Source organism: Asparagus officinalis, chromosome 8, assembly GCF_001876935.1.
Source record: "Asparagus officinalis chromosome 8, Aspof.V1, whole genome shotgun sequence".
NCBI classification, from domain to species: Eukaryota; Viridiplantae; Streptophyta; class Magnoliopsida; order Asparagales; family Asparagaceae; genus Asparagus; species Asparagus officinalis.
The window spans coordinates 1986438-2007706 of record NC_033801.1 but is presented as its reverse complement, the minus strand read 5'-3'; the positions used below and the strand labels follow the sequence as shown (position 1 = coordinate 2007706).

The following is a 21269-nucleotide window of genomic DNA, read 5'->3' as shown; positions in this document are numbered from 1 at the left end:
CCAGCAAAGGAACCTGTAAAGCTTGTGATTTTTGTTATACCAGGTTTTATGCACGTGCAATGCACATGGTCAAATATCATGATTAAGTATATTTGATTTATTTCCTTACTAAAACTTGTTCCTCGGTTCCACTTTGATGGTTTTTGCTTACTTATATCTCTAAACTTTAGCATTGTGATTATTTATTTTCTTTAATATTCGTTTAAATGAACTACACCCAATTTAAATTTTTATATTGATAATTGAATTGATTCGTTTAAATGAACTACACCCAATTTAAATTTTTATATTGATAATTGAATTGACAGGAAATAAATGTAAGCCAAAATCAATTTGAATTATCATGTTATTAAGACCAACATGAAACCAAATTTGACCTAAGAAAATATAGCATTGTAAAAGTGAAAAACACTTTAAAAAATAACATTCTAAAAGGAAAATGAATAATTAAAGCTTATAAGATAAGATGATTGGTTAAAAATGGGCTAAAATGACACAAAAGATAATATGAAGTTTGTTCCTAATCCTTGATAGACTTTAAAAAAATTATAAAATAAAAATTAGTACTAAATCTAGTATACTTTTATATAATGAAAACATCCACATAAACATATAAAAGTACTAAAAAAGTTTATGAAAACCCTTTCAAAAATTTCTAATTTACTCCAAAAAAAACCTATTCTATAAAATATTCAGAAAATAGTATCTTTCATTCATTCTGTTTATTTTTATTGAGACGTTATCAATCCTTCTCCACCTTTATCTTTTTTGATAAAATTAGACTACTTTTAGATGCTAAAAAAGATAGTAAAACCTTAAAATAAAAGTTAAATTTACATATCTTAATGAAAAAATATCAAACAACTACTCTTTTTTTTGTTATGTTTTAAAATTTTAGTATTTTTTCGTGATTTTGAATTTTTAAGGGTGTGTTTTGTAAATTTTAAAACTTTGAGAGTGTTTTTTAAAAATTTAATTTTAAGTTGAGTGCTTGTAATTTTTATGTTTCATGTGTTGGTAGTAAGTTTTTTAATGTTAGAATATTTCTTGTAGCTTTGAATTTTGAGGGTATTTTTTACAATTATTAAAACTTTAGATTGTTTGTTGTAAAATTTAAATTTTTAGCGATCTGCTGTTAATTTTGAGATTTGATATGTATTGGTTATAAGTTATTAAATTTTAGGGTTTTGTGCATTTTTTTAATTTTCAAAGGAGTTTTTCGGAATTTTTATAACTTTGAGGTTATTTTTTATAAATTTTAGTTTTTTAGTGTTTGATAGTAATTCCTTGAATTCGTCTTTGTTGTTTGCAACTTTTGAAATTTTAGAATTTCATAATATTTTTTTACTATTTGAACTTTTGAGAGTGTTTTTATAGTTTTTAAAATATTGAGGGTTTCATGTTTGTTGTTTTAAGTTTTGAAACGTCTGGATGTTTTGTATAATTTTATACTTTTAATGGTGTTTTGTGCAATTTTTGAAACTTTTTAGGGTTTTTTTGTAATCTTCATATATTATAGCTTATTAATTTTTAAATTATTGACCTGTAAGTAGTTCACATAGGATTAGGATTGGATATAATTATGATTATAATAAATTAAATTTAAATAAAATATTCAAATAGTCAAGGGTAATATTGACCATGGAAAGATTTTTCCGAACTCGTATAATTTTGAGATTTGATATGTATTGGTTATAAGTTATTAAATTTTAGGGTTTTCTGTGTTTTTTAATTTTCAAAGGAGTTTTTCGGAATATTTATAACTTTGAGGTTATTTTTTATTTCAGAATTTTATAGTGCTTTGTTATTATTTGAACTTTTGAGGGTGTTTTTATAGTTTTTAAAATATTGAAGGTTTCATGTTTGTTGTTTTAAGTTTTGAAACATCTGGATGTTTTGTATAATTTTATACTTTTAAGGGTGTTTTGTGTAAATTTTGAAACTTTTTAGGGTTTTTTTCAATCTTCATATATTATAGCTTATTAATTTTTAAATTATTGACCTGTAAGTAGTTCCAATAGGATTAGGATAGGATATAATTATGATTATAATAAATTAAAATTTAAATAAAATGTTCAAATAGTCAAGGGTAATATTGATCATAGAAAGATTTTCTCGAACTCGTACTTTTAAAGGGAGTATGATTTAAATTATTGACCTGTAAGTAGTTTACATAGGATTAGGATAAGATATAATTAATAAATTAAATTTTAAATAAAATATTCAAATAGTCAAGCGTAATATTGACCATAGAAAGATTTTTCAGAACTTGTACTTTTAAAGGGAGTATGATATCTATGTTTTCCTCAGAAAAAATTACTTTTGTTTTTGTTAGTTTTAGTATCCAAGAAGTTTTGTTTTTGTTAGTTTTAGTAACAATTGAGCAATGTGAATCTACGAAATTTTTATTATGTTTTAGGGTTTAATCGCGCATATACATACCTTCTGCAGTATGGCTGTTCTGAACTTACTTAATCCCCTAGTTTATTTTTGCAGATAAACCCCCAGACTCAAGAAAATATCATTTTTTTACCCTCAGAGGAAGGGATTTTTTTTGACATATAGACTCCTCGAGGGTTAAAAAAAAACTCACTTGCGGGTCTATCTGCAACAATAAAACTAGAGGGATAGTATGAGTTCAAAACAGAGATACTACAAGGAGTTCTATCGACAATTAACCCTTTTATTATTGAATGTGAGCAAATTCCTTAACAAGTGACTACTAGAGATATCACCAGATTTTTTGCCAGATAAGCAGCAAGATGCACATGAATTCCTATGTTGCTTGTTAGACAAACTGACTCAATCCTTTGATTATGAGAATAGCCCTATCAACCAAATCTTTGGTGGTCGTATTAAGAGCCAGGTCCTTTCCTAATTACTTAAAATTTAATATTTCTAAGAAATACTTTCTTGCTAATTAACTTAACTATTTCTCTAATTTCAGGTTCTCTGTTGCAATTGTGCTCGCGTTACCCATACTTATGAGCCTATAATGAATCTCAGCTTGGAGATTGATCATGAAGAAACTTGCACTCTTGTTGATGCATTAGAATCATTTACCAAAATTGAGAAATTAGACGGTCCAGATAACAAGCCCTCATGTGAAGGATGCAGATATAAAGTATGTGTTGAGGAACAAATCAAATTGTTTGAATCTCCTCAAGTTATTAGTATCAATTTTAAGAGATTTAAGATTCATTCTTCTGGCATTTATAAGACTGATAAATTTGTGGAGTACCAGTTACAATTGGATTTGAGACTTGTTCTAAGCTCCCCAGAGAGCAAAGTAAGCACCAAAATTGTTTGCTTACACTTATTACATTACTGTGGCATATATGTATGTTCTGTGGTTATGTTTTCAGATGCAATACAGTTACGAACTATATGCAGTTATTGTGCATGTCAGATATCATTACTACTCCGTTGTTCGTTCATCAGAGAACATTTGGCAAGTTATCAACGATGAAAAAATGCGTTTTTGCTTATTCAGAAAATTCTCTGATTTATACGTGTCATGAATTGTAAAGTTCATGTAATGATTTTTCAGATATTTAGATGTCCACAAGATATGGTTCTTCACCGACAAGCATGTACCCTCTTTTATGTAAAGCAAGAATCTTCACCATGGTTCATTAGTGTCCAAAAGATAATGTTGCAGGTTCGTTCTCCATTTGAAAGAAGGCCACTTGAAGATATTGATGCGATTACAAAAATATCAGAGAGAGAGATTAACGATGAGAGAACGGAAGGTGGGGCAGCCAGCAATAGAGAAGTTTCAAGTGATGAAAATTTGAGACTGAAAGAAAGTAGTAAAGATGAGGAGAATCCTCACATGAAAACTGAAGAGGGAAATCAAAATGATGAGGGCTCTATCTTATCAAAGAAGGGAGGAAGGGCTCAATACGAGAGTTAATCTACTGATGAAATTACGAAAATATCAGAAAAAGAGATTAATGATCAGACTACTGAAGGTGCGGTAGAACGCAGTAGAGAAGTTTCAAGAGATGAAAATTTGTGATTGAAAGGAGGTAGTAAAGATGAGGAGAATTCTCACAAGGAAACCGAAGAGGAAAATCAAACTGATGAGCCTTCTAATCATATCAATGAAGAGGGGAAGCGTTCAAAATGAGAATGAGACTGTCTTGCATTGAGCTACATGAGTGAGTGTTTTTGTTAAGAGGGAAAAAGGTCTGAGGACTTGATCTCTCAGCCTGCAGTTCTGAGACTCGCCGACTTAAAAACTTTTTTTTTCTTTCCCTGAAGGAATCTCAGTACCTGAGGTATTAATATTGCTGAGGCATTACCTGCAACAATCAGTTCTGCAGATATTGGCGAATCTCACTTGTCGTAGGATAACAGTTAACGAGAGATAGAAACCTGCGGGAAGTTTTTGAAAAATACTTGTTGCTTTCTGTGAAATGCACAACATGATGCGTGTAAATTTAATAGCAATGCTATTGTACCTTGCTACTCTAAACTACTTAAATGAGAGATGAAATTTGTGATGGAATTTGGAATTCTTATGAGAAAAAAAGTTTTTAATTAAGATGTGTATATGTGTTACTGAACGCATGTGTGAATTTTCCAATACCATGGGAATTTTGACACTGGAGACTCTGAATAATGTTTTTGTTATGGGTTTGTTGAACCTGATACCCTGGTTTTGTTATTCTTTCTCCAAAGAGGCCTACTATCATCGCCCAATTGCTGATAGACCCCTTGTAGTTCTATTGCTAAAGATAGACTCTCAGATTGATTTTTTTTTTCATTTTTCTCTATTTTGCCCTCGGGGCGTCTATTTGTCCAAAAAATATTTCTATAACGGTAAAAGAGTCAATAATATTTCACAAAAGGGTTTTATTCGCAACAATAAAACTACAAGGGGTGTATCCACAATTGGGCGATATTACAGCGGGCATATCTGCAATTAACACTTTAAAGAACTATAGAAATCCTGGAAGCGGCATTTGCCAAAAATTTAGGGTGAATATGTAATTGTTTGTTTGTATCTGGTACGTATCAGTCGTTTTTTTTTGAGAGAAAAAATTCCGTGTATGCAAAAGTACTTGAAGTGCCTTATGTTGTTGCTTAAAATAAAATAGAAGTGTTTAAATAGGAAGCTCTACACCAATAAGTTTAAATTTAGATGCTCTAAAAAAAAATCTGATTTGTTTATGATTGTTTACTATTTGTTTTCTTTTGTTTTACTAACACGAATTGATTTGATAATTACAGATACCTTATTAATAACGTGCTAAATTACAAAAAACCCAAGAATTTTTAGCATTTTGCATTAAACCCCTAACAACTTCTAACATTATATTAAACCTTAAATAACTATTGGAATTGCAGCAACACCCCCAACAAAAAAAGAAAAAGAAAAACAATCAGTCTGCATTTTGTTTTAGCAGCACATTTTTATCCTAAATGCGGACTGACATTGTCATGGGGGTTATCTACAAAATGCAAAAACTTATTTGCGGTTTTCTACAATTCTAAAAGTTATCGGGGGTTTAATGTGATTTTAGAAGTTATTGGAGGGTTTACTTCTAAACACTGAAAGTTTTTGGAGGTTTAGTGTAATTTGCCCTAATGAAGTAGAGTCCTTATAGAGATGAAGCCCGATACGTTTGAAACTCTGAAAGAACATCCTAAGCCCTTTATATATACCTTAATCTCATACACTTAAAATCTTTTTAATTAGGGTTCCTTTTTGTTTCTATTTTCCTTATAAATTCCATTGTATTCTTTTTGGGTGATTTTTGTTTTCTTTTCTGAAAATGATGAAAAGACTAGACTTTTATATGACCAAGGGATATCGGTTTATTGTAAGCTTCTCTTCTTTATTCTCTTCCTTTATTCTATATGTATTGCCTCTATAACATTATTCATGGTGCAGTGATTTTTAATTTTATTTAAGCTTTTTGACTTATTAGGGAGCATCACTGAAAAATATGGGCAATTCTTGCTACGTTAACGCAGTGCTACAATGCCTCACTCATACGGTCCCATTAGTAGAGGCTCTTCGGTCCTCTGATCACTCTTCTTTGTGTTCTCGTAATAAATTTCAACTTTTCGATATTTCGACTGTCATGTTTTTTTTTTTTTTTTGCACATTTTTTGGTTAATCTTTATTTGGAATTTTGTTATATTTTGCAGGTGGTGCCGATGAATTCTGTTCTTTTTGCATCTTAAAGAAGCATGTTGACTACTGCTTACGTGCATCAGGATTTTCTATTACTCCAAAACTTTTTGTTAATAATTTGAGCAGTATCCTTCAATGCTCTAATTAGTTACTCATATTCTTTAGCTACAGTTGCCTCTTTTTTCCCCCCTCAGGGAGAGCTATCTTTAACTGGTTCGGTTAGATTTCTAAAGGTTATAATTCTGTAGAATAATTTCTCTTATTTCCTTAATAAAGACTTTAAAGGGAAAATAGAAAAAAGGTTTTTTTTGGGGGGTGGGGTGGTGTTGAGGGACTGTAATCTTTTTAGCAATTACCATGATTGATATACTTTTATGATAATTATGATTTTTTGTTTAAATAAAATTTCTATATAAAAGAACTTTGTTTAATTCATCGATTTCACATCGTGTTTCCTTTGCTATCCATAAGTAACAAGTGCTAGCAAGGAACCTGTAAGCCTATGATTTTATTTTATATATGTATATATATGCTGGCGAAGTTGATATGATAACAATTGAGCAATGTGAAGCTCATTGGATCTATTTTTCTAAATTTTCATCGTTTTTTTGTAACAACATTTAATGTTTGCTTTCATTTTTTTTTGGTTAAATGTGAGAAAATTCCGTGACTTGTGACTACTAGAAATATCATCAGATTTTGAACCTGGTCAACAGCAAGATGCACATGAATTCCTATGCTGCTTATTAGACAAACTGCATCAATCTTTTAATTCTGAGCATAGCCCTATCAGTCAAATCTTCGGTGGTCATATTAAGAGCCAGGTTCCTTCATAATTATATAAAATCTTCAATTTCTTAAAACATTATTTTCTTCATTGCTAATTGGATCGTGCATTTCTTTGATTTCAGGTTTGTTGTTGCAATTGTGCTCATGTTACCGATACTTACGAGTCTATGATAGATCTCAGCTTGGAGATTGATAATGCTGAAACTTTCACTCTTATAGATGCTTTAGAATCATTTACTAAAGTTGAGACATTAGATGACCCAGATAATAAGTTCTCATGTGAAGCGTGCCAAGATAAAGTATTTGTTGAGAAGCAAATCAAATTGTTTGAAGCTCCTCAAGTTCTTAGTATTAACTTTAAGAGATTCAAGGTTTGTTCTTCTGGCATTTACAAGATTGATAAATTTGTGGAGTACCCGTTACAATTGGATTTGAGGCCTTTTCTTAGCTCTCCGGAGAATGAGGTAAGTATCAAATTAAATTTCTTATGCTTATAGTGTTAGTATAGTATTCATATATGTTCTTCGATTATGTTCTCAGATGCAATACAACTATGAGCTATATGCAATAATTGTGCATTATGAAGATCATTACTACTCCATTGTTCGATCAACAGATAATATATGGCACGCGCTAAACGACGACAAAGTACAACTATATTCCCTTTCCTTTAAGAAAATGCTCTGAATTATATGTATAGTGAATTTTAAAGCTTGTTTAATCTTTTCTTGCAGGTATTTAGATATCCTCAATACTTGGCTCTCAATCGAAGTGCATATATACTATTTTATATAAAGCAGGGATCTGCACCATGGTTCATGAGTGTCCTAGAGAGAGTTTTAAGAACTTCAGTTGAAGATATTGATGCAACAAAAATATCAGAGAAAGAGAATGATCAGACTACAACAAAAGCTGAAGATACAACAAAAGCTTCAGATCATTATCCGAGACCGAAAGAAGGCAGTAAAGATCAAGAGAATTCTCACAAGAATATTGAAAAGGAAAGTCAAAATGATGAGGATACTTCCAACACAAGGAAGAGAGGAAGAGTTCAGTATGAGAATGAGCCTGTTTCGCCCTGAGGTACACGCACGTAATTTATTTTTCTTGTTTCTTTTTTTGTTTTCTTTTATGAGAAAAGATCTGGATGTAAACTTCATTGATAGTAAAGGGTAATAGATTTACAAAGACGAGGATATACATAGGGGATTAGGAGTGAGAATAAATTCGAGATTTGCATGGCATTACCTGCTTCTATATGTCATCGATATCTGATCAAACCGCAACTCTAGTAAATACAAAACATCTTTCTGATGTATGTTTCTTCAGTTTTGACTCTTTGAGTTGAAAATACGTTCATTATGTTCGCCCCAAGTTACTGGGGATTGCATTTGAGGGTTAAGAAGTCCAGACAAAAGAAAGTTAAATAATGCAATGAAAAAATGTAAAATTACAAAGAGGAGGTTGTAGATAACCATTTATATCTGGTAAGCACCTGGCAATTTTGTTTTGTTTGGGCTCTCAATTAATATAGACATTCCATTATCAGAACAAGTCAAAAAAAAAAAAAAAGTAAATGAGTAGAAGAGTGCTATTTGAGATTAAAAAAACAATTATATGAAAATAGGAAGTCTCTACCAAAAAATTTATCCTGTTTTCTTCAAAACCTCCTTGTTATTAGTCACATTAACATCTCCTATTAGCTCAAACTTTTTCTAAAACATATAAAATGCCTATATTTCTGATTACATGTAATGTTTAGGATGTAACTAAGCAAAGAAAATGAGATAAAATCTAAAGTTCAAATCCTGATATCATGTTAATTAACTCCACAATACATAATCTTTTCAAAGAATGCAACATTAACAATAACAAGGAGTTAACCCAAAATCCTAAAGTTAGCCCTTTGTCCGTTTCTTACCGAAAACCGTTTGCTTTCCTGAATAAACGCCCTCAATATACTTCAAAAACTACGAGTATACCCCTTCCAGCATATATACCTAAGACAATCAAGCCAATGGCAATTCTGCAATAACCCTCCAATCCAAGGCCAAATCCATTTCCCGCCAAAATTAGTTAGGATCTCTGACATGCTTTAAAATGTAACCTCAACGGTTGCCAAAGGGTAGCCTTTCCTTTGTCCTTCAAGGCTGCCAAGAATTCTTCTCTCTTTTTTATCTCTTCAATTTCAACTTAATTCAATTGTTTCGATCTCAATTCGATCTTCATCATGAGTATACCCTGCCTTACTTGTCAGGCTTCTCCCGACATGTCTCCGATCAATCTATACTGTAACGGGCTCAATCGTTCTTGCTCGATGGGGGCTCAATCTCGTCCCCCTCAGCATAACTTGGAGAGGAGAGGATCGACAAAGGCCAAAAGGAATGTAAAGAAGAAGGGGCATCGAAAGGTGTTCAGTATCGATAGCCATCCGATGACTCTGAACGATAAGGAAACAAAAGCAGAACTGGCGATGAAGGATGAACCGAAGCTTGTTCGTAGTGGGGGGATGAGGAGGGATTGGAGCTTCGAGGATCTTCCAAGCCGCGCAATTGTTGCTTGAGAGGGGGTAAATATGTGATGAGATTAATTTATATGTGTGAATATTGGTGGGATATAATTCTTATGTTTTATTGTTATATTTGTTGAATATTGGTGAAGTGTCATATTATGGATTTAAACGATGTATATGGTATTGTATGTGTTGCTACAATTGTTCTATATGAAATTAAAACTCTCTTGAGCCAAACTAAGATGTTTTATATGTTGATTTGTATATCACATAAAATGTCATTTTTACAAAATGTGATAAGGACTTTATTATTCTTATATCTCTAAATTCAACATGGGGTGGTGGCGCAGTTGGCTAGCGCGTAGGTCTCATAGCTAAATTGAGTTATCCTGAGGTCGAGAGTTCGAGCCTCTCTCACCCCAATTTTTATTTTTTTTCTATTTTTTCCCTCATTTTATGGCTGAATTTTTTAACTTGTGGTTCTTGTTAAATGGCAGCAGCTAACTATGGATCCAGTTAAGTAAAATGGAAAAGGCGGAAAAAATATACGGTTCTGATATATCACAAACAATCACAAGTGAGAATTCTGCGTGCTCTACAATAGATCTTTCATCATACATTATTTTTTCCCCTTATTTTTATTTTTGATTTGACGAGGGAACTTTCCCGCGATCCTTTCAACCATGGGTATCAAAACCCCGGCGTGACTAAGAGGCACCCCCTAATATACGGCTTCAGGTATTCCACAAAATTAAATTCGTGTGGATGCTCACCAGGAGAGTTGAACTTGAGACCTTAGAATACTACTCATATGCGGCTTATTAACTTGGCTAGAACATCTTAGGTTTCCAAACTAAAATACGCATTTATGAATTTGGAAGAAATATATAGTAGCTTAAGAAAGTAAATCTCAGGAGAATTTTCTCTAATAACGCATAATTTTTAGTCATTTCATCCCAAAAATCCATATCGATAACAAAGATTAGCAAGTGTTTGTTAATGGTTAAAGAGGTTGCTTAGGATTAGTGCCATGTCAGAGTTTAACCAGCTTTTGTCATTAGTGGTTAATTAATAATAATTAGGTGGGGTCTTGATTAGCTGGTTCATGAGTAGGATGTGTGAGATCCAATTTTTGCCAGCTATGATGTCTTAATAACTGGTATCTTTTGGATATAGGTACCAACCCAAGCCATGATGTGAGTGAGGATATCATGTGTTGCATATTTAACATTCCTTCTATAATATAATAATAATATTCACACCCATGAATTTACATATTTTTGGTTTTTTAATAATGTTGTTGAGCTTTAGTTATATACCTTTCCAAACTATTAGCATATGTTTTATTTTATCCTTCTAAAATACTGTTTTAATACAATTCAAAAAATGTTAAACTTATATCTAAACTCATTCTCATCGATTGTTGTTAACCAAAATCTACAATAAAATTAATGAATTGTTTTTGGTGGAAATTTTTTTAATGAAATGTGTTAGTGTCATCATTTGGATATCCATCATTTGTTTTGGTCTTGGTTTCTAATATTGTATTATATATTACTTCTATGCATTCCTATGTTTGATCACTATTTCCCCCTTAAATAACAAGATGTGTTTTTATCCACCTCTCAATCTGAGAAGGCAAAAAGTAAAAACAAAAACAATTTTGTTCTCCTCATGTCAAATACTAAAAATATCATAAACAATAGAAGTGCATAGACTGTTGAAGTTTGATTCAATGATAAATAAAAAAAGGTTACATTGCGGGAAAAAAAAATCTTAAAATCTTAAATTGAAGATCAGAATATGTCTTTGTTTTTAGAAAAGAAGAGAAAAACATTACAGTGGTAATAGTACGAAGTAGCTGCAGAAGTTAAAACACCACTGCTTTGTGTGGCTTCTTTTGTTTCATAATAACTCATGTACTATTAATTTCATACTATTTTGGTCATGTAACACTTAAAACATCTTTAAAAAATGGTGACAGATTGTCACATGCTTATATGTTATTGTAGAAATAATTATTAATACAATTAGCATTTCTTTGCAATGCATACCTTAATTTCTCCTGATCTTGCCAGTTTCTGTATGGAATTGATTCTGCTGTTGACCTATAGAACAAGTTGGCGGAGAGAATATTAGGAGAATCGGTGAACAGCTCTTGAGCTCTCAATGCAGCTGGAAATGATTTGATTTATCAATATCCTGATCTCTTCTCTTCTTCTTCTTGGCTCTCTCTTTTGTTGTTATATGAAGAGGGGTTGTGTGAGTCAAAAAAGATAAATATGGCTGAGATCACAATGACCTCATCCAAAGTTATGAAGAAAGAATTAAAAACCTTTATTGCATGAACATGTGTTTTCAGCTGTTTCTTGCTTTTCCCCCACTTTTGCATTTACAAGTGAAAATGAAAGGGTAACCACATCAAAATTGACTGATAAAGTTGATTGATATTCAATTATTTTGTTAAAATCTTATCTCTATCATCCAAATCTATTAAAAGATTGAAACATTAAAGAGTCAAGCCAAGAGTTGAAGGAAAGATTAGTATTTCTTTAAAAGGGGAAAAGTGGCACCTTAGATACAATCTAAGGAAACGCCTTAAAAACTACATTTATATGCTATCAATTTATTCGATCCACTGCATTCATTTTTGTTGGTATGTTTTAGATTGTGTATAAATAAAAAATTAGATATATTATATTGTAGTGATCCATACATCAATTGATTGTAAAATTAATGGTTTTACAATAATATAACTAAAGAAACAAAAAAAAATATGTGGTAGAGGGATTGGAACATCATGATTATTATGTTATAGATGTTTGAGATATTTAGATCCTAATGAATAAAGCGAATCATCTATTGGAGTAGTCTAATATATGAATCGAGACTCGAGAGGCGCGTCCTTTGATTAAATACAAGGTGTCATATTAGGAATATTTTTTTCATTAAAAAACTGTTTTAGGGATACATAGAAACAGTTTAGCACATATAATTATGCTTTTCAATTAACTTGGAGGTAAAAACATTGGTCAGATGACTAACGAAAAAAAGTTCTGCCCATTTTGTTGTTCTTATCAAAAGAAAATTTAATTCTAAATGTATACATGACCTTATATTTTGATAGGTCCAGTTGCATATAAATTTAGAGCAGAATCAAATTTCTATTTTCTACTAATTGTATTATATGTAGTCTTTTAATTAAGGGCATGTTTGATAACTGGTCAAACTGGTTTATATGGCACTACAATATGTTTGACAACTAGCTTATTTTGGTTTATGAGCCCAAAAAATAAGCTCCCCTAACCGAGCCCAAAAAATAAGCTCCCATAACCGAACTTATCTTTTGGTGGCTTATAAGCCATATAGTTTGACCAAATAAATGTCAAGTTTACCCTTCAACGTTTAAGATAATTCCGTAGTTCATTCAATGTTGAATTTTAGTGCCATGTATTTTTTCGTCGTTTTGACGATAATGATGGATTATAATCCACTCATTTGATAAACACTCTCCCATTGATCAGAGCGGCTTATAATTTGTTTTTTAGCAAACATTTTGGCTTATAAATTTACTTAGCTTATAACTCATTTGTGGATTATAAGTTAAGTTTCTAAATATGACCGCTAATTGAAGGAGACAAATATTTTTTTTTCTTTCTTCAATTGTTTAGTCATGTTCATTAATGACTGTGTGGTCACTGATTTCTCTACTAAATTTATTTTGTACTTAATATATAGACTTCACTTCATTGCTCAATCTTTTGTACTCATTAATACCATGCTCGCTGTTGAGAAAAAGCAACGGCACGCGTCATAGAGCTCCCAGCTGAGCAATTAGCTCATATACAGTGTGTGTATATATATATAAGGAAAAATATATATGACTTGTCAACTCTATGACATGTGAGCCCGTTATTAGTCACATCGGTTGTAGGGCTCACGTGTTATAGAACTGACAGCTCATTTTACTAAATAAGTTATCAGTTCATACTCAATATCCTCACACACACAAAAATATATATATACTATAAAGCCCTTTGCTTGCATTGTTTATACTGTTTTTTTTTTCCGGAATGTATGGAATTCATTATTTCTCTCTCATTCCTAACGCTAGACAATAAAGATACAAAAACAATGTAAATAATAAAGATAGCAAGATAAGATGAGATAAACGAGCGACACCCACACACCACACACACAACACACACACACACACCACACACACACACACACACACACACATATATATATATTATATATATATAATTATATATATACTATTATATATATATAACTATACTATATATATATAATATGATATATATATATATATATTATATGAGATTAATGAGTATCTTGTCAATAGGAGGGGATTTCCTCCTTGACGGCCTCTAGAAAACACTGATTAAGCGACATTATGGAGATGATTCCGCGCATCGTTGAAACTTGATCTACATATTTAAATCCAGCACACAGCAAGTTTGGGTTGAATCGCGTCGTCGTTTGACTCTCTCCATCAGAGCATGTAGTAAAAAGTTCCTATTCATTCCAAAAACCGTTAAAATTGATACGACGTGGAATGAAAGGGTTCAACGAGCGACGGGTTTCACCCTAACTTGGGTGTTGGGTTTTAGCGAATATGTAGATCAAGTTCAAGCAGACGGCGGAGTGCTTTAATATGTCGCTCAATCAATGTGGATTTTTACGAGGCCGATCTAAGGAGCCGTAAATCCCCTTGCCGATATGACCAAGGATACACCATTATATCTATATATATAATAATTATCTATATAATATACTATATATATATTATAGTATACTATATATATATAATATCTATTATATATATAGTATATAATATATATATATATCTATATTATATATATATAGTATATATCATATAGTATATGAGACTTAAATCGGTAATCCTTGTCCATAAGGAGAGGATTTTCCTCCTTGACATGTGTATGTGGTCAGCAGACTCACAATGCGCTCACCATTCCTCATAAAGTATGATGAGAGAATGTGATGTTGGTGGGGATTATTGACTACTTTATGAGGGAATGTGTGAGGATTGCTGGCTCACATAGGCGACAAGGAGAGAGACATCCCCTCCATTATGATAATGATACCCTTATATCTCTTCTCCGTCTCTCGTCAATCTCTTCTTCTCTCTCTGTCTCTACTCTACTAATATATAGTAAATATTATACTATATATTATGGAATTTAAGTGGTAGAATCGGCGAGAAATTTGGTGAAAGAACAGGTTTTGGAACAGCAGCGGGGAACTGTTTGGAGCGTGCTACGGTCGACCGCCCCGGCGCCCAAGCTGGATCGACCGTGTACGGCATCGAAATTGCCAGCATAGGTTGCCGAAGCGCTCAGTGTAAAGATAGCGACATGAACGTCACTATCCGCATCCACAGGGTTCGATTGATGTCGATGTAACGATTTGAAGCAATCGGCAAAACTAACGAAGGCACGGGCTAATCGAGAGAACCTGCGGTGTTTACAAAGGACGATAAGTGCCACTCCAGTAATCTGCGTTCATCCTACAAGAACATCCAATCATCAGACGGGTAGAACTCTTCGTCAGGCTGTCCAACGCACTTGGAAATCACTCAAAATCGAGTTCGGCGAAGGATTACGCGGAAAAATCAAACATACGCAACGGAGCGTCTCAGGCTGAACTGGGACACCCGGGGGTGTCTGCGGAAAGTCGAAAAACCCCAGGGGTGTCTAGGCAAGCTAGACATCCCAAGGGTGTCTCGGCTTTGCCTAGACACCCCAAGGGTGTCTAGGCTTTGCCTAGACACCCCAGGGGTGTCCCAACGCCCTGTACCCCCTCTTGCCTATAAATAGGAGCCTTAGGCCTCACTTTTTGGAGATCTGGAATTTTGGAGAAGAGGCGAAGCCCTGCCGGAGCGAAGAGTGATCGAGCACTCCAAGAGGGTTCTTCATCAGATCTACATCACCCGCATCCGTTCCTTAGCATTCCCGTACCCGATCCTTAGCATTACCCCTCGTCGGTAATCCTAAGAAGAGCAAATATCTCGCTTTATCCGAGATAGGCGCTTCGAGTTTCTAGATCCCTTCGCGGATAGACGAAGCTCTGCCCAATTTTTCAGCAATCAGATCTGATCGACGGTGGTCCACGGATAAACCCCGGCACAGGCAAAGACACCCACGCAAGCAGAAGACCGATAAACGATCTCTGCGTTTGTTTGATAAAGTTGTAAACTTTTTATTTTCATTGTGTAAGGAGATCTTATAAAAAGATCGACTTTTTATTTCATTCGGGTTTATTGTAACGACTAAAGTTGTAATAGATTCGATAGCAATGAAAACAGCAACTTTCTCCGCAAACAAACTGGCAACCACAGTGGGAGCCAACAGCTTCGCAGCCGAAGCTGTCGTGCCGCAGCCGACGATCAAGATCCCGGTGCTCGAAAAGGTCGAATATGAATTCGACCAGCAAAAGTTCGGGGAGTACGTCTCCTCTTTCTCCTCCTCCAGATCCGCCTCTCCGAACAGGCACAGGAAGGCATCATCTTCCAGAAATGTTCGCGGGACCTTCGACTCGAAGATCCAAGATCCCATTGCCGCCGCTGCGCCCGCACCACGCGACGTCCCTGCGTCGTCCAACGTGGTCGAGACCGCAGATCCGGAATTCTCCTCCGCCGAGAAGATGACTACTGAAGACGCTCCAGCATTGTCAAAGAGAGCACGCCAAAGACGGCGTCAACGCTTTGCTCGTCAGCTGGCCAAGGCTTTAGAGCCGATGGACGGGATCCGCTATAATGTGGATCTAAAATCCAGGCAGCGCCGGGAACAACAACGGCGAACAACCAACTCCTCCTCTAAGACAAAAACGAACGAATGGGTTCGTGTCAAGAGGACCCGCTCCACCCTCGAGGAGCGAATCAAGAAGCGTCGAGCATTGCTCTCACATGCCCGAGCCCTTTTGCAGAAAGCGAAAGAAATGCAGAGGGGAGAAGCAGTGGAGAAACCGCCTAAGCGCAAGCAAGTTTGGGTGCCAAAGATAAAACCAGCACTTAAGGCAAAAGTGGGCGGAGTTATCGTCCAGCCTATTTCAAATCCAGATCCCGTTTCCCCTGTACCCGCGTCTCCGACGGAGTCAGGAAAGAACGTGGATCTCACTAAATCCAGGGGTCCTTTGAAGGGTCGCCTCGATTCTGAAGATCGAGGTAAAGCACCCGTCAAGGAGCGATTATGACCGTTGAAAAGTCCCCAAACAACAGTCAAGACTGGGGGTCGTACTAACAAAGGGAAAGCCCCTATTACCGACCGCATTGGATTGCGAATAGAAGTTCAAGAGCCCGTTGGACGTCCACGCTCTCAAAGGCGTAAAAGTGAACGAGTGACTCTTGGAGACGCAAATAAAGCGTCGCGTCCCCAGAGGGAAACATATTTGTCTGATGACGATGTTACACCTAGGAAGGCGTGCCAACACTTTATGTGTTGCTCCAGTTATCAAACTAATGAGCTGTACTATAGGGCTGGGGGTGCGAATAAATCCCGGAAAAGAAATGTTCGAGACACGGAGCCTCATTGTCCGTGTGCCAACATAATCAAAGCAGTATTATCGGAATGCTGCTGTTCTAAAACCCCAAAAAGAGTCTCGGTGTTTGAGAGAATCTCTGCCAGGGCGTCCGAGGCCAAACCAAGGCATTTCCAAAGGAGGAAACCCATTCGCCAAGATGATGAATTTCCAGAAGTTACCATCAACATGGTCAACAAGGGAAAATCTCCAATTGTTTCAAGTGGTTCCGACCCTAATTTCTCTCCAGGAAGCAGAGTTAATTCGGGAATAACCCAACGAATATCTCAGCTTAAGCTAGAAGCCGTCGGATATAACGATTACCCAGGGATCTATGAAGGAATCCATTCCGATGACGAACTCTCGGATTCTTATTCCGCACTCGCCTCCGACGATACAACGTCTAGCATAGGACAAGCTCAGGAAGTGTTCATGATCAACACCGAGCAAATAGTCAAAATCATTGAGGATGCTCTAGCCAAGCAGAAAGAAATATTCAAAATCGAAATGAAAATGGCTATGCAGGAGATGAGACAAATGCACGACCAACAAATCCGAGCTTTGTCAAATCAGCTAGTTGAATCCAGCCGTCGCACCCAGAACGCCGCAGTTGACAGCGATCCGGAAGTGGACGAAATCATCATGGCCGACGCACCGCCCAAAAATACTGGGGGTGGCCCCACTAAAAATAACGACGCTGGGGGTGGACCCACCAATGATGATAACACTGGGGGTGGCCGTATTATTCTTCTCGAAAATTGTTCAAAATAGGATATAAATGAGGTCGAAAAGATGAAGGATCTTGAAAGAAAAATTGACGCCCTGATGTCTGCTCGAGAGGTGAAGAAGACCGGCATTCCGTGTCCTTACCCGAAAGAATGGGAATCGATGCCGTATCCGGCGAAGTTCAACCTGATCAACTTCACGTCGTTCGACGGGAAGAGCTCGCCCTCTCAGCACCTGATCTACTTCAAGTCCCATTTGGGTATGATCTCCGGCAATGAAGCCTTGATGGTTCGGTCATTCGTTGGCACCCTTCGCGGGCCTGCTTTCGATTGGTACCGCCGTCTCAAGCCCGGAAGCATCAACAGTTGGGAGGACCTGGAAAGCATGTTCCTCGCTCATTTCTTCGATGATGACGTCGAAGTGTCGATCAGGACACTCTTCGATGAGAAACAAAAAGACGGAGAGTCGGTGGATACCTTCATCAAACGCTTCCGCAATCAGGCAATGAACTGCAAGGATCCCGTCACGGAGGAGTTCGTCTTGCAGACCTGTCATAATAATTTTTCCATTAACATCTTGGATGTTATGGGAGTAGAGCCGCTCAATACCTGGAGAGAGTTGAAGGTGCGCGGAGAACAGGCCGAGCGCTTTCTCAGAAGGAGGAAGGTCGAAAGAAACCAACCAATGGTTAACCCTCTGAATTCGAGTCTCGTGTCTCATGATGAAGGGAGGCACCCACAACAGTTATTGACGTTAATCAAACGTCACAACAACAGCTCCGAAGTCAACAGAAGAATTCGGATCCAATGCTCCAAAAAGAGTACTCATTCAAAGACGAAGACGTTCCAGCCATCTTCGAGACCCTTCTTGAAAACAACAAGATCAAGCTGCCGCCCATCACAAATCAGGAGGAAGCTGACAATACTGCAGATCCGAAGTACTGCGCGTACCACAGGAGGATCCTTCATCCCACCAAGGCTTGCTTTATTTTAAAGAATAGCATCCAAACATTGGTTGAAGTCGGCGTCATAACACTAGGATAAGCCAATTAAGAACGGCGGTACTCCGACAAGTATAAGAGTATAAACTGCTTCTTAATCCTCCAATCGGTATATGAGGTTAAACTGTTCCCTGAGACTCCAAAGAGTATACGAGTATAAACTGTTTCTCAATCCTCCAACAGGTGCATGAGGTTAAACTGTTCCCTACATATATGAGTCTAAACTGTTTCCTACCGTTGACGGGAAGTTCCTGGAGAATTTTTATATGTAATATTCTTAAGGATAACCCGATCATGTAACCGAATGCAATGATAAACCCAGTTTCACGAAGAAACTGGGGGTGGATGATTCATGTAACGGGAAGTTCCCGGAAAAAAATACTATATGTAATTCTCTTAGGGATAACCCAATCATTACAAACAAAGTGATAAACACTAAACCCCACTGTGATTTGCGTTCTGGTCAAACCTATAAAAGTTAGGGCCAAAGCCAAAATCCCCTCTCGATTCCTCCAATGAACGAGAGGTCCACCTTCAAATCGAGCGATCAAACCTTCCGACAGTTAGGTCGTCTCAAACTCCTGCTTGGTCAAACATTCATACAGTTAGGGCCACAGCCAAAATCTCCTCTCGATTCCCCCAATGAACGAGAGGTCCACTTCCAAATCGGGTAATCAAACCTTCCGACAGTTAGGGTTATCCGAATTGTTACGATTCTCGGAGTGGAGATCCCACTCTTAGTTTCATCCTTCCGGATTCTGGGGGTGGAGATCCCACCTCGAGTTTCCTTTCCAGCTGTAGATAGAATATAAAATTCTTCCTCTTCAGCACCGGGAGATAGAATATAAAATTCTTCCTCTCCTCGGACCTTTCCGATGCTCGGAGTGGAGAACCCACTCCCAGTTCATCATTTCCGGATTCTGGGGGTGGGGGATCCCACCTCAAGTTCCCTTTCCAGCTGTAGATAGAATATAAAATTCTTCCTCCTCAGTGTCGGGAGATAGAATATAAAATTCTTCCTCTCCCATTTCGGGTTCGTCTTTGCCCCAAGAGAAGACACCACCTTTTTCAACTCCCAAAATCCATGTCTTTTATGCATGGGGAATTTTATCCCGCCTAACACGTGTTGCCGGGTAGTCTATTCCCGTGAGAAAGACGAAGTCTATGTATTCAAAATCATAGCATTAAGTCTAAGAGAAGCAATTCTCTTAGCACAACGTTACATGTGAAACGGGTTTTAATAATTCACATGCTAGCCCGATTCAAACGGTAATCGGTAAAGGCACATCAAACCCGTTGAAGGCTGGGGGTTTGCCAAAAATCCCAAAGTCTATGTCTAACACACATTGCCGGTTTAGTCTTTCGCCGATTGAAAAAGACACCAGGGTCTAAGCCTGGGGAATTTTATCCCGAAGCCTAAGAAGGGATAAGTCGTCGTCTAATACGCGGCGCAGGGTACCTTTTCCCTATAAGAAATGGTTAAGTCTATGTGTTCAAAATCATAGCATCAAGTCTGAGAAAAGCGATTTTCTTAGCACAACGTTACATGTGAAACGGGTTTTAATAATTCACATGATAGCCCGATTCAAACGGTAATCGGTAAAGGCACGTCAAACCCGTTGATGGCTGGGGGTTTGCCAAAAATCCCAAAGTCTATGTCTAACACGCATCGCCGGTTAGTCTTTGACCGTAAAAAAAGAACACAAGACCACATATTCAACATTATGGCAGGTTGTTATTAATAACACCATAATCCGTGCCTCACACGCACGGGGAATTTTATCCCGAAGCCTAAGCAAGGATAAGCCAACGCCTAACACGCGTTGCCGGTTTAGTCTTTTACCGATTGAAGAAGACACCAGAATCCGAGTCTGGGGATTTTTATCCTGAATCCTAAGTAAGGATAAGTCAGCGCCTAACACGCGTTGCCGGGTAGTCTATTCCCGTGAGAAAGACGGAGTCTACGTATTCAATATCGTAGCACTAAAAGGGTTAACTCTTTTAGCTCAACGTCACATGTGGAACGGACTTAAACAATCCGCATGCTAGCCCGACTCAAACGGTAGTCGGTAAAGGCTCATCAAACCCGTTGATGGCTGAGAATTTACCAAAAATTCTATAAATACGAGTCATCGACGCACCAGCTCCACTAGTTGGTCTCGTGACTTGAGCATCCAACAAATTCAGGATAAAATTCACACATGCAGATGAATCAACTTTAACAGTTGGTCTTGCAGCCCCAACATTTGGGACCGCCATACTCCAATGCCTTAAGAGATTAAACTGTGTATACTCCAGAAAATGTATGAGTATAAACTGTGTCAACGTACGAGGTTCAAAAACCATAAGGTCAACGCCGGTCAACGCGTAACCCTAGGTCAACGCCAGTCAACGCGTTGCAACGAAATTCAACGTTCGAGGATGCGAAATCCACACAAGTCAACGTTCGACGATTCAAAACCCTAGGGTCAACGCCGGTCAACGCGTAACCCCAGGTCAACGCCAGTCAACGCGTTGCGACCAAAAGTCAA

General features: G+C 36.6%; 1 protein-coding gene and 1 non-coding gene across 3 annotated transcripts; both read left to right on the top strand.

Moving 5' to 3' along the window:
• On the top strand, positions 5721–9279 carry LOC109820682 (ubiquitin carboxyl-terminal hydrolase 21-like). 2 transcript variants are annotated; one of them, XM_020386871.1, is made up of 8 exons: positions 5721–5831; positions 5940–6060; positions 6163–6273; positions 6833–6972; positions 7060–7401; positions 7478–7585; positions 7672–8020; positions 9195–9279. In XM_020386871.1, exons 1-7 carry the CDS (start codon positions 5784–5786, stop codon positions 8017–8019), a joined length of 1218 nt encoding a protein of 405 aa, XP_020242460.1. In that variant the 5' UTR covers positions 5721–5783; the 3' UTR covers position 8020; positions 9195–9279. The 2 variants fall into 2 exon arrangements, with proteins under 2 accessions (XP_020242460.1, XP_020242461.1); XM_020386872.1 differs by lacking the exon at positions 7478–7585.
• TRNAM-CAU lies at positions 9785–9871 on the top strand. The gene is given in 2 exon segments: positions 9785–9822; positions 9836–9871. It is a non-coding gene; the product is annotated as a tRNA-Met (tRNA).

Excerpts from the sequence above, each read along its gene's own strand:
- LOC109820682 (XM_020386871.1), top strand. The coding sequence starts at position 5,784 with ATGATGAAAAGACTAGACTTTTATATGACCAAGGGATATCGGTTTATT. Across the intron at positions 5,832-5,939 it reads CCAAGGGATATCGGTTTATT|GGAGCATCACTGAAAAATAT; the intron begins GTAAGCTTCTCT and ends TTGACTTATTAG. Across the intron at positions 6,274-6,832 it reads TTTTGTTAATAATTTGAGCA|AAATATCATCAGATTTTGAA; the intron begins GTATCCTTCAAT and ends TGTGACTACTAG.